This window comes from Cygnus atratus, chromosome 17 (assembly GCF_013377495.2).
Source record: "Cygnus atratus isolate AKBS03 ecotype Queensland, Australia chromosome 17, CAtr_DNAZoo_HiC_assembly, whole genome shotgun sequence".
Classification (NCBI taxonomy): Eukaryota; Metazoa; Chordata; class Aves; order Anseriformes; family Anatidae; genus Cygnus; species Cygnus atratus.
Window position 1 is genome coordinate 4,590,316 of NC_066378.1, and position 13,465 is coordinate 4,603,780.

Below are 13,465 nucleotides of genomic sequence, written 5' to 3' on the forward strand. Positions count from 1 at the left end.
AGGGGGCGATACCACCCCCCCTACAAAAATCCAGCGGGGGCCCCCCGGCTGCTGCTCCCCCGCCGAGCGCCGCCGCCGCCGGCTCCGGCCCGGGCCCCGCCCGCCTCGCCGCACCCTCACCGCCGGCGCCGCAAACTTTCCGCTCTTCTTTTGCTCGAGAAGCCCCCCACCCTATTCATAGAGACCCCCCCCCCGCCCCTCCAGCCGCTCGGGCTCCCCCCTGCCCCCCCGCTTCCTGCCCCCCTCCCTCCCCGCATCCGCCAATGCTCGAGCAGCCCGAGCCAGCAGGCCGGCCCCCACCCCGCCCGCCCGCGGGGGCTGGGGGCTGCAGCCCCCCCGTTCCCCCAGCACCGCTCCTCCAATGCCGAGCCGGCAGCCGGGGGCCCCCCCTCGGCACACGGGGGTGGGGGGGCTGCGCTCGCCCCCTCCCCCAAATATCCGGGCTGCAGCTCGCCCCCCCGGGCCCCCCTCCCGCCGGGGAGAGGAGGGGCTGGAGAGAAGGGGGGGGGGTTGCAGGCAGCCTCCCCCCCTCCCCAGGCGCAGAGCGGCCAATGCAAACCCTCCCGGAGCTGCAGAGGCGCCGAGCGGCCCCCACCTCCTCTCCCCGCCCCGAGGGGCCGGGGGCTGCGGTCTCCCCCCGCCCTTTCATTGCATTCTTCCCCCCCTCCCCAGCAACTCTCAGCCTGGCCAAAAAAGCGAGGCGTTGCGTGTTTTTTGGGGTACCCCCTTCCCTTCACCCCCTTCTCCCCCGGTGCAGAGATTCCCCCCGCCAGGAGCGGCTGGGAGAAGCGGTACCCGCGGGCAGGGGGCTGCGGGAGGCGCAGCCTCGAGCGCTGCCTCCATGTTGGGGGAACGGCCTCCCCGCGGGGCCTCCGCTGCCCCGCCGTTCCCACGCCCGCGCTGCCAGGCTGCCGCTGGCCCCGGGGAAGCCGCCCCGAAAGGCTGCGGGCCGCTGCCGGGGGCTGCCTGCACCGGCCCGGTGCTGAACCTCCCCTGGGTGATCACGCTCTCGGTACGAAGAGCTCCTCTTTAAGCAGCAGCAGCAGCATTATCATCAGTCACGTTCAGCTGAAATTCGCTTTCCGTCTCAGAAAAATTGTTGCTTACTTTTGAATAAATGTTTTCCCCCAAACACGCGCTCTTGCAAAACTAGGTTCTTTGCTTTGTTAAAGACAATGCGTTTTGAAAGCGTTCAAGGGCAGTTTTTTGCATGTGGAACATCAAGGCTAATTAAGAATCCTTGGATGACCCATTCACAATCCAGTATTGTCACTTAAACTATTCAGTGGAAAATACTGAACTCAGCACATGGAAGGGCATCTCAAACTGTGGAGCGTTCCAAGAGCTCGAACCCAGCACTTGAATTAAACAGTGGTGGAACCGAAAAAGCATTCTGGGCACTGATGTGCAAATGAGCGCACCAAGCTTCCAACTTCCAAAATGCTATATTAACACTTAAGGCCACGCGCTGCCCTCAGCCTGTATGCTGGGTTTCTCTTGCTTCTGCTGGAAGCTGACTACACCGCAGGCAGAATACTGCCGGTAGCTTTTTATTACTGCATTACGTATGCACGTGCCGTGATATGAACGTGTATTTTAGGAAATCTGAGGTTGTTCGAGTGGTAGCGATGTTGATGAACACGCACTCTATTACATGTATAATGCAGTGCTCCCATCCTGTTAGTCTGTTAGTGTGCCATAAACCAAGAGTTGTACTTGCTGTGGTGAAGAAAAGGATTATATTTAAACACACTAGCCAGGCTGCATGTGCACACACTTGCAGCAGTTAAAGAATCTGGAATTCGCTTATCTTTCCTAGTGGCTTCAGTCAGTTGCGTGCCTTTCCCCCCAGCGGTTCATACTGGCTTATTAATTTTTTTTCTTTTAGTCCCCAGTCTCCTGACATGGTTCCTGCTTCCTATTTCAGTTCCCTCCTTGCCTGTTCTTTGTCTCCACTCTAGGCAGGGGGAGGGGGTCCTGCCGCTCACACTGCACTTTCTTCAGAACTTTCTCCAGTTGCCAGGGAATGTTCTGGTTTCAGCTCCCAGCCCTCCTGTTTAAAAAGCACCGTCCGACACGCCCTGCCTGCTGCTTTAGGTAAATGCTACGTACTTCCCCCCCAAGCACGCATGTTTCTCGGCAAGCGCCCCATTCTTGCTCCCCTTCGGAATGCTGGATTAGCACGCTGGGAGCTTGTCCCCTGAGCACGCTGTTGGGCTCTCGGTAAAGATGACCCCCAGCACTTAGCGCTCCCAGGGAGATCACAAGGTGACCAGCACAGCCTTTACCTTAGCTGCCTGTCCCCTCACACAGTAAGGCTGGATCTCTCACTTCAGTTCTGCTCCTATGGCACCACTCTCCGCCACTTCCACGGCTTCGCCAATGCATTTAGAGGCCCACTTGAGCCAACTTCGTCTGGTCCCCAACTTATCCTGTCCCAGGACACGAGCCTGTAGATGCAGTCATTCAATTAGTGCTTGTTACAACATAGCCAGATTCCCTCTATTTACAAATAAGCATACAATTCGTGCAGAACTATGACAAAATTTGGATCACCTGTATAAAGAGATTTGGAGGATGAAATTCTCTAAATGTAATGTGATGACTAAGTGTCATTTCCCCATACTTAGCTATGCAAGTGTACAGGTGTGACTACCCTTGGATTCATTCATCATCTGAACTAATAGTTAATGTCTCAAAGACCAAGTTCCAGATGGAAGACTTTTAAATGAATATAAAAATTTACATTTTCGGTATAAAGAATTCCCTCCCCTTTTTGGATGATTCCTGATCTATTTGCTCTCACATCTTCTGCACTTGGACGTGTTGAACTTCTCCTGCATTCCTCTCTCTTTTAAATAAAGGCATTTTCCTCAGCTACTTTATTCAGCTTCTCACTATTTCCTGCCTCACTTCGGCTCATGGGAATTCCTGAGCTGTCCCTAAATGTTTTGCAGCTGTTTGGTCCCTGCTGAAGCACTTTGATTGGTATCTCAATAGTAGTAAAAATTCTCTTTTGCTCTGAACATGTGTGTGCCATTTGGGATTGTACAGTGTACATTGCTCACTTCACAGCAGATCAATTGCTACTGGCCTTACTCAGAAGCTCAGACCTTAAAGTAATTTGGAACTGCAAATATAGGGGGCTACAGAAAAACTGTATTACAGTTGAATCTATTCAAATCTACTTGGGTATATGTTAATTAGACTTGAGACATTTCTTGAACGTGCTCAGATCATGAATCTGTAGATCTGGCTACTGATTTTTTTTTCCAAATAGCCTGTATTAGGATATTCTGTAAGGTTAGTCACCATTTCACATCATTTATAATATTAGCAGAGAACAGAAATCTGTAACATTAAGGTTTTCATGGCATACTTGCAAATTTCAGTGAGTAGCTGTCATTTTTTCTGAGCTTTCACTGGAATTTTAATTAACTGAGACCGATCTAACAAGCAATTAATTCAGCATTCATTACTTGTTAGGCTGGTTGTTACTTAAATTTAGTTTTTGAAACTCACTCCATTTTTTATTGGGAATCATCCCATGAGAATGCTAACCCTAGCAGCAAGGATTCGAGACTTGGAGGCAGCACAGTTTCCTCTGCAATCCAGACACAGGTTAGTGATTTGTCAGCTCTCTCCTTTAAAAGCAAACAACTCTCTTGTTTAAAAATACCTAGTATTCTCACAAAAACTACAGCAACGTCTAGCAGGGAGGTATATGATGCTATGAAAAGTATGCTGTAAGAGATATTATAAGAAGGGGAAATCACACTCTTTGCCTTTCTTCTTTTTGCTCTATCTCCTCGCTGCACTCGTGTTGTTTAGCCCATCTGTTGCCTAGAGGTCCATGACAAAGTCTGGGGAGTTGACGCTAAACTACAGAACTTTTTGTTGTTAAACTGATTTAAAGCAGGCTTTGAAGCCAACCTTTGCCACTTAATCTCCCTTTTGTTCCCCTCGTTTTTTCACTCTGCCCATCTTAACTTACTCTAGACTGTCTGGAACCAAAGCAACCTGAGCCATTCAAAACAAGATTGCTACGCTGAGGATCTGGTCAAAATGGAAATACAATCTCGGCTTCCTGCTCCATCGAATCGACTCCTCATGAATTAGGCATCCATATCTAGCTAAGGAAACATGGTAGACAACTTTCTCATGTAAAACATACAGTACAATGCGATCCTATATAAACAATACAAGTAGTGAATGTTTGGTATTTACGGACTAACAGCTAAGCTACTGTGCTGTTCTGAGGAGGACTTCTTCAGAAATACCAAGTCACTGGCATTAAAAAGTTAATCCAGGACATCAACTAAGAACTGATACATCTGTATTTCTTACTATACTCAAAATATAAATATTTTTGTCTGTTGAATTTCAAGATTCAATTAAAATGTAAATTGTGTCAACTTCCAAAGACCCTTCCCCTCAGGCAAGCAATGTTATAGTTCCATTCAAGACTTCCTCCCTCCCCCGCTCCCCCCTCCCCCCCGCGCCCTCAGATCTCAAAATCTTACCTTCTGACAGAGGGTTCTCAGAATCTCATTCCTCCAGTTCATTATCACCAGCTTGAAAAGGTTCATCTCCTCTTCAGCACCACCAGATCTTCTCTGAAGTACAATAATAATGTTAATTAGTGGCCAATTCTCAAACCAAAGTACAATTCAGTAAAAACAAACAAAAAAAAAAACAAACAAAAAAGGAGAGAAAGAAAAAAAAAACACCAACACCATAATTGAGTGAAATTGCAAAATGGAAGGGAAAAAAAAAACGCCTTAAAATTAATAGATATGCCTTACCTGCCAGTCACCCTTTCTCATGAAGGAACCCTGGCAGGTTGGTTACAGTCCTATAATTCTTAAAATCATATGTCCTTAGGTCAAGGTTATCATTTGATGCAGATTATTTTTTACCGGACTGGTGATAATTTCTGAAGGGATATGAAATTTCAAGAGCCTTGTTTCACCTGCAATCATGATTAAATTTCCTCCCTGCCACCTCCCTCCCACTTTTTAAATCCTCCAGAAAATGCGTATTATCCCAGCACTAAGCTGGAAATGCAGTCCCTCACAAGTCCAAACACACATGTAGCATTAGCGCAGCTGTTTCCCAGTATATTCTACAGCTTCTGTCACAAGGTGAATTACCAAAACCAGAGTGGCTCTTAAGCCAAAAAGAGTTTCTTGCTGTGAATAGACATTCTATCTCCAAGTATTTTGACTCTGAAGTTATTTTTCAAAATAGAAATAAGAAAAAAGAAAAAAAACCACCCTAAAATACCTAATTTTAAAGTAATCTTTATCACTCAAAGTAAAATCTGTGATTTTAATGAAGCATACGCTACATGAAAGTTATAAACATCAATTTAATACTCTGTTTTTTATCATGTATTTTGCAATAAAAGACCTGCAAGCCACATTAAGATAACACATTTGTTTTGTATCTCACAGAAGTCAAACTCTTAACCAAGCTAAGATAATAGCTGCTCCAGAAAGAACGTCAGAATTTGGCCCATACTGAAGAAGCTTATATAAAATTGGTAGTTTGACAGAAAACACACTGAAGAGATTTACTACTTAGCTCTCCTATTTAAGTGATCTACAGTTACCATACTTGCAGGGTAGTGCTATGGAAACATTAAAGTTTCAATCATTTTGCGGCAAGTGCACATTCCTGTTGTGCAAAAAAATAAAACTTAAACAGAAGTAGAGGAAATGACTTTTCAAAATTCTTGAGTCAGCAGGACTTTGTGTATTGAATAAGGATCTCTGAAACCTGTTTTTACTACAGTGCTCCATCTTTCAGATCTTGCTAACGAGGTATGTGCCATTTTGGTCACATTCCTGTCATTGTAGCTTGATGAAACACAAATTCCTAGTTTTTCTCAACTGCTGATTCCATATAGTGTCATGTTTCTTGAGACAGCCTTTATTTCAGATGTAGTTTTCCTGAAATTTCTAAACACCCTGTAGTATATTGCTTTATTTACTTTATTAAAAGTGAGAGAGAGAACTGCTTATGCTATACACTTTGAGTTTATCTGTTAGCAATCCATGTAACTACTTATTCATTGCTTTTTTTCACTGCAAATTTGAACCTTTATCCTGTGTTGCCTAACACAGTAGGCAGGTGAACACCTAGGAGTTTGATTTCACAGCTGTAGTACAATGTACAACCTTTGGAAATAGATACCCTCTTTCACTTCGTCTAGATTTCCTAAATGGAATTCTCTCAATTAAAAAGAAAAAATGGCAATTTACACACTCCTTCTTCCGTCAGTGCCCACTATAAAGCTCAATTAACCTTACAAGTAGATCTCAGTCTCTTGTAGCTCCTTTCATTTTCTCTCAGGTTCCTTTGGGAGCTTTTTCCTCTTCTGACATTATACCCCATTTCCTACAAATATTTTCCTTGCTTTTTTTTCCTTCTTTTGTTTTGTTTTATTTTATTTTTATTTTTAATATACTTTTGTAATTTGAACTCCATTTTTGGACTGTGGTCTTCAGAGGACACGTTTCAGTCACTTTTCCAGTTGTCACATCTAACTCCCCATGTCCATAACCACCCTGTTCTCCAGAGTGCCACAGAATATAAAATACCCTATAACAAAAAATTCACACCAGCCATCACAGTAAATAAAATAATTATTCACAAGCGGGATCCAACCTCAACTGGATAAGCCTTTCTGAAGTTTAATAGAGGGTTCTGTTATAAACTAATATGAACTACTTCAAATATTCAAACCAATTAGAAGGTGTTCATTTAGCTGGAAAAATAATCAGGCAAATTATCTCTATTAATTAAACTTGTACTCCCTTCTGGTCATTAAGGAGAATAGTCAACACTAAAAGAAGTTTCTAAGTGCTTTAGATCCTTAGAGGACCTTTGCTTGAGTAACTATCTGGAAAAAAAAGGATTTAAGACTGTATACTAAGCAGTATTATCTTAAGGACGCTATTTACTGACATCTCTATTCGTTCATCAAACACTTGGAAAAATAATTTAGTTAGACACAGTATATGGGATTTAGAGTTAGTTTGTAAAAACAGCTATTACTGTTGCTAGCATCAAGTTCTGAAGTCAGCCAACACATACTGCAAAATTAGAGGTGGCCTGACTAAGCACTCAGAATTTGCATTTTTCTCACTGTTTTTTCTGTTACTAGACGGGACTGCAATCTTGTGATTTTATGGCTCAACTCAGCTGAAGCTTAAACAAGTCTAATTCCATCTGAGGTAAGAAGGAAAAAACCTATACCAGGACCAAACCTACTATGTCAGATGTTGAAAACTGATATTGTTCACAAGGAATAATTAGAATACCATGAACAAATATACATTGGTAGGTGCATTTATATTTACCCTAGCTTAGCTAAGCTAACATTACCAGGAAGAGTAATCTCATTTTATTTGAGATTCTATTTTACTAAGCTCTATATAAGCATATATTAATGAAAGTTCCTGCCATAACGGAGCTCATGATGTGAAAGATGTCTTTTTGGATTCAGAGGAGACAAGCAGGGGACGTGAGGAGGAAAAACAAGATAGCAAACAGCTGCATAGTTTCCACTGAACTAGTAATCTCCTTTTTTCTTTTTTACTATATGTTAGAGATGACTTGATGATCTCTAACAATTCTATAACCAAAACTGAGGTAAGGTTTAAATTTACAGTGCTCAGAATCCAGGCTGAAGATGTAGCAGGTGGTTCTGCAAGAGTGTCATTACAAATACTTCAATAGTAAGGGCCTAGGAGAGTATTTTATTTTATTTTTTTTTGTTAAAACATGTAAAATTTTACATTTAGATTTATCGAATAAAAGCAGGTTTTGTCATAAATTGATTTAGAAGAGCCCTCCTGGAAAGGTTACTGAATATGGAGGAAAAAAAAAAGGTTTCCATAAATTATTCCAATGCAGACAAAATATGACAGGGAAAAAAAACAACGGCACTTTAAATTCCTTCAAACCTTATTAAAATGTATTTCCTCGTATTGTACAATCACCCTTTATTCCAAATCCAACTAGTTGCCTTCCTGTGGTACTGTCCAAAGCTGAAGATGTATGGCTCTAGCGTTTGAAGGAGCCATTAAAAACAAACTACCAAACTGTTCTGTATTTAATTAGCCCGGCCAGGGCTCTACCGAAGGGAGCCGTGACAGAACTCGGGTACCAGAGCCCCGGCTTCCCACAGCTCCAGCCGCCGGCTCTGCCGCTCCCGGGGCCGCCTCAGCGGTGCCGCCAGGGGGCGCCGCATCGCCTCCAGCCTCCTCAATGCCGCCGGCACGCGCCGCCGGCTCTTTCCCGCCCACCGTCCTCTCGCGAGAGTTGCCGTCCATCAGGGCAAGAAGTCGCGGTGCGCCTGCGCGCTGCCGCCGGGGGCCTGAGGAGCGGCGCTGCTGTGGTGACTCCCGGGCCGCACCGGGGCCCGCCGCCGCCGCCATGAGCGGCACGCTGGCCAAAATCGCCGAGATCGAGGCGGAGGTAACGCCCCGGCCCTCTGCCCGCTCGGCGCCGGGGGCAGGGCACGCCAAAGGCCGGAGCGGGGCCGTTCCGTGAGGGGGCGGCGGGGCCGTGAGGCGCGGGGAGGCCGCTCCCGCTCGGCGGGGCCGGTGCCGGCGCTGAGGACTCGGTTGCATTTGCAGATGGCCCGGACGCAGAAGAACAAGGCCACGGCGCACCACCTGGGGCTGCTGAAGGCCCGCCTGGCCAAGCTGCGCCGGGAGCTCATCACCCCCAAGGGAGGCGGCGGCGGCGGCCCCGGGGAAGGTGCGTCCTTGGGCGGCCGCTGCCGGGAAGCGGTCGGAGGGCTCCGGGCCGTCTCTGTCGCTGTCCGCGGAATTGATCGCAGCAGCCGCCCGCTCTCCGTCGCGTCCTGCCCGGTGCAGGACGGGTACTCGTGGCTCTGGCTGGGGCTTTGGGGTGAATCCCTCGTTGAAGAGTAAACGAGGGAGCTTCTGCGTTTTGGCTGGTGCAGGCATGTATTTGGAGAAGTGTTAGGGGTTTTGCATGAAGAAGCATCTTGCAGTAGTTACCTGTTTCTTTATATAAAGGTGTGAGTGGTGTAAGTTGCAGTGCTTAAAGTGAATGCTCCATCAGCACTCAAGTCAAGTATAGGCTACTGGGAATCCCTGTTGCCCATGCTTTATTAGGTGTATGTGTTGTGGAGTGTCATGCAGATGAGGTGCTAAAAGCAATACAGATCATGAAGTCTTTAGTCCCTGCTCATATCCCCCTATCAGGGAAGCTTACCTGTCTCAGTAAGACAATATTAAAATTAATTGAGGGACTGCTCGCTATCTAGAAGCTTAGAAGATAGAAAATGTCCATCTTTAAATACTTATTTTTTTTTAATTTTACTTCTTTATTTGCAGGTTTTGATGTTGCAAAGACAGGTGATGCCCGGATTGGGTTTGTGGGTTTTCCATCAGTGGGAAAATCTACTCTTCTAAGTAATCTTGCTGGTGTGTATTCTGAAGTGGCAGCATATGAATTCACCACACTAACTACTGTGCCTGGAGTCATTAGATACAAAGGAGCAAAGATACAGGTGAGCACTTTTTATGTCTGTGAAAGAAAGATTGTGTATGTAGGTGTAAATGGTATTATGGCTGAACAGTCTAGTTTGACATTAGTAGGTTAGAAGTGATATGTAGAAGTGCTGGAGAATGTGTTGGAAATGTTTCCATGAGGTACTAATTTTGTCCCGTTTTTCACTTTTCTCTGGAGAAAAGTTCCTGTGGTAGTTCTCATACTCTGAGATGATCTGTTCCAGTCTACAAATAGGGCACCAGGGATAATACAATACGTAAGAATCCAAACGGAAACATCTTTGCTTTATTCTGTTCAGATTTGCAGTAGACTCAGCAGCTTAAGAAGAAAGGTAGAAGTACAATTTGTTTTCTCTGTCAAGAGAAATATTTTTCTGAGTTAATTTTCTTTCTCTGAACAAATAGCTACTTGATCTGCCAGGAATTATTGAAGGTGCCAAGGATGGTAAAGGCAGAGGACGGCAAGTCATTGCAGGTGAGTATATTAGAGCTTGGAGACAGCACCCTACTACTGGTTCAGTTGGTATGGCTTATGAGAATGAAGGGATGAATCACTGTCTCTGATATCTTTATAAAGCTGTAATTTATGCTAGAATTGAGCTGCCTGATGTGAAGCAGTAGCCATTGTCATTTTGCTCTGTTTTCAGTTATGACTATGCATTTGTGCTGTGTTGACACTGCGGTGAATGACTGCTACCAACTTTAAAAGCAGATGTGATCCCTTATTACACCAGGCTTCTGTCTTGCCTTCTTTACGTAGCTTTTTGGCATCATTCTGAGTCTGAACATAGGTAGAAAGGAAGATTTTTCTGTGATTCTAGCACTGTGCAAGGATCTGTATTTCTGTCAGTGCTGTTGGGCCAGCATTACAAACTTCAGTCTTGGACTGAACTTTAAAAATCAGAAATTAACTGGCTGAATTAATGGGTTTGATATTGTCATCAGTCCACTGAGCCATCTTTTGTGCTGTTTTGTCTCTGTGTGAGCATACTTTTTTGAGGGTTAGCTTTTTCTGATTTTTAGTTGCTCGAACCTGTAATCTCATTCTGATTGTTCTGGATGTGCTGAAACCCCTTGGTCACAAGAAAATCATTGAGAATGAACTGGAGGGATTTGGAATACGTCTGAATAGTAAGCCCCCCAATATCGGCTTTAAAAAAAAGGATAAAGGAGGCATTAACCTTACAGCCACAGTAAGTTGGAAGTTTTTTTAACCAAACCAAACAAATGGGTGAAGACGGTCTGCTGGCCTTCCAGCCTGGATTACACCTCATTTTCCTTTAACACTGAATCTTTAAAAACATAGAAATATCCATAGATATTAAAACTATAGTAGATATCTCTATCTACTAGTAGATATGCGTGTTTCTATTGAAAATGGTCTCAAACTGACAGGAAACATTACTTGGGAAATGTCTGATTGCAGCCATCAGTGGCATTAATATTAATAAAGCTGTTAGGACTTGACTGTGATTTTGCCATAGTTAGCCTTGGGACAGGGGAAAAAAAAAACCATTTAAGTCCAATAATATATAATGCAGTTATTATTTCTAGTAACCTTTATGTTTATTGACAGCATTGTTAATTGTAATACTCGATCTGGCGATTAACTTCTCCATTCCTTAACGTTGTGTATGTTCAGTGTCCTCAGAGCGAGCTGGATACTGAAACAGTGAAGAGCATCTTAGCAGAGTACAAAATCCACAACGCTGATGTCACGCTGCGCAGCGATGCCACTGCTGATGACCTAATTGATGTTGTTGAAGGAAACAGGTACCGTACTGTTGAGACCCTGGGTTTGTCACACTTGCAATTTATATTCCAAAGAGAAGAATTGCCTTCCAGGTTTGCTTTCCACAGAAGCTGAGCTAGTAATGTGATAGCAACAGATACTGTTTGGCACGTTACTGTCCTCTTCAAAAATGATGCTTTTTCTTTCAGTGATGACAGCAGTGTGCTGCTGCTAGGCTGCTGTGACACTATTTTCTTCTCTTTGCAGGGTTTACATCCCATGCATTTATGTCCTAAATAAAATTGACCAAATCTCCATTGAGGAACTAGATATCATTTACAAAGTACCCCACTGTGTACCTATATCTGCTCATCATCGCTGGAACTTTGATGATCTGCTGGAGAAAATTTGGGACTACTTGAAGCTAGTACGCATGTGAGTCCCAGTTGCTGTATTCTGTGCAGTTAAGTGTAAGGCTGAGACTGAAGAATTACTTAAGAATGGGTGAATGACAATTTTTAATTAATGATTTTCTACTTGGTACATGGGCTACAGACACTCACTTTTTTTCCTAATACGTGTTGAGCTTCTCACAAAAAAAAACCAAAAAAAAAGGCCACAACCATGAGACTTGGTACTCTTTCCCATCAACTATTTCTGTTTTGTCATCTTTTAAGCAGCAACAGAAAGTTCACTAGTAATAAACCTTTGCAGTTAACAAGGGAGAACCTGTTGCAGCCCTTAGCTACCCAGATGCATTTTCAGCTCATGAACGCCCATTTACAGGGTATCCATCGTCCACACTGAAATAGTGGAACTCAGCACAAGCACCTTGGGCAGTGGTGCAAATAACCTATGAAACTTCATGATTTGAAAGAGAAGAGGAGGTTTTGGCATTGACTGAGGGCTCCATCTGTCTTACAGCTACACCAAACCTAAAGGGCAGCTCCCAGACTACACCTCTCCTGTTGTCCTACCTTACTGCAAAACAACGGTGGAGGATTTTTGCATGAAGATCCACAAAAATCTCATTAAAGACTTTAAATAGTAAGTACTATTGTAGAAGAGTAATTTCTGGAGAACAAAGTAATCTGCCTGATGCTGTATTCTTCCATTCTTTAGGAAGGTAGAAGTGAACACAGGATTTAGTTTCTGTTGAAGGCAATAGATCTTCCTACGATTAAACCAACTACAGAAGTTATATTTGATGTTTCTGTGCTCTTTCCTGGACAAGTTTCTTCTATAGCAAAAGTTATTTTCTCTAGATTTGAAAGCAACACTAGATGCAATATTATAGGCCACTATCCTATATGCAAGAGTATTTTGGATGACTTCATACTGTGTTTTGATCTGCTTGAACTCTTGTTCACACAGACCACTCATCCAGGTACTTAGAGGAGAATAAAAATAGCTCCTAAGCATTGCTTTCTGTATTAGCTTTGTGACAGAAATAGCTGTTGTTCTGTCTGCATATTATACTTCTGTGCCTTCTTAATTTGATTTTTCTTATCCCTCTTTCAGTGCACTGGTCTGGGGTTCATCTGTTAAACACAACCCTCAGAAAGTTGGCAAAGACCACACTCTTGAAGATGAGGATGTCATTCAGATTGTGAAGAAATAAAGTTGCTCTTGTAACTTACCCCGCCTGCCTTTTTCATTAACAATGCAAGCAGGAAACAGGCCACTTCTGTCAAACCTACAGAAAAGGATATTGTTTTTTATGGTAGGATGTTATTGCATGGAAAAAGTAATGTTTCTGGCCAGCTTGTATTACAGTGGCCCATGCTAGCAGAACTTACAGGTGAGAAGCTGATCTCAAGCCATTTTCACAAGGGCAAAATGTTACAAGGAAGCTTTGATGCCTGTGATGAGGTTTCTGCTGCATATACATCTCTGTAATTGGAAAAAAGTTCAGCAGGAATTATTTTGTTAGAAATTAACATAAAATGAAAAACAGGCTGGTGAACTGTATCCTACAACACAGGGCTGGAGGGTGAAGTTCTAGTTGCCTTAATCTCAGCTGTTCCTGTTTGAATACTTCAAGGCTATTAATAACCCAGCATCTTTTCCATAAATGCAGGACTCTGATCATGAGCAGTCACTTTCAGTTGTTTATTTTCACTAGTATAAACTCAAGGGCTGTAGTCAACTGTGATAGTGACTGGAAGCTTTTAAGTTT

General features: G+C 43.8%; 1 protein-coding gene across 1 annotated transcript; it reads left to right on the plus strand.

Annotated features, from left to right (window-relative positions):
* Positions 1-8,331: 8,331 nt before the first annotated feature.
* On the plus strand, positions 8,332-12,925 carry DRG1 (developmentally regulated GTP binding protein 1). The gene is made up of 9 exons (XM_035556830.2): positions 8,332-8,487; positions 8,649-8,772; positions 9,378-9,553; positions 9,960-10,029; positions 10,578-10,747; positions 11,197-11,327; positions 11,554-11,721; positions 12,211-12,333; positions 12,808-12,925. The coding sequence occupies exons 1-9, from the start codon at positions 8,446-8,448 to the stop codon at positions 12,905-12,907; spliced, it is 1,104 nt and encodes a 367-aa protein (XP_035412723.1). The 5' UTR covers positions 8,332-8,445; the 3' UTR covers positions 12,908-12,925.
* Positions 12,926-13,465: the final 540 nt, after the last annotated feature.

Excerpts from the sequence above, each read along its gene's own strand:
- DRG1 (XM_035556830.2), top strand. The coding sequence starts at position 8,446 with ATGAGCGGCACGCTGGCCAAAATCGCCGAGATCGAGGCGGAG. Across the intron at positions 8,488-8,648 it reads TCGCCGAGATCGAGGCGGAG|ATGGCCCGGACGCAGAAGAA; the intron begins GTAACGCCCCGG and ends TTGCATTTGCAG. Across the intron at positions 11,722-12,210 it reads TACTTGAAGCTAGTACGCAT|CTACACCAAACCTAAAGGGC; the intron begins GTGAGTCCCAGT and ends TCTGTCTTACAG.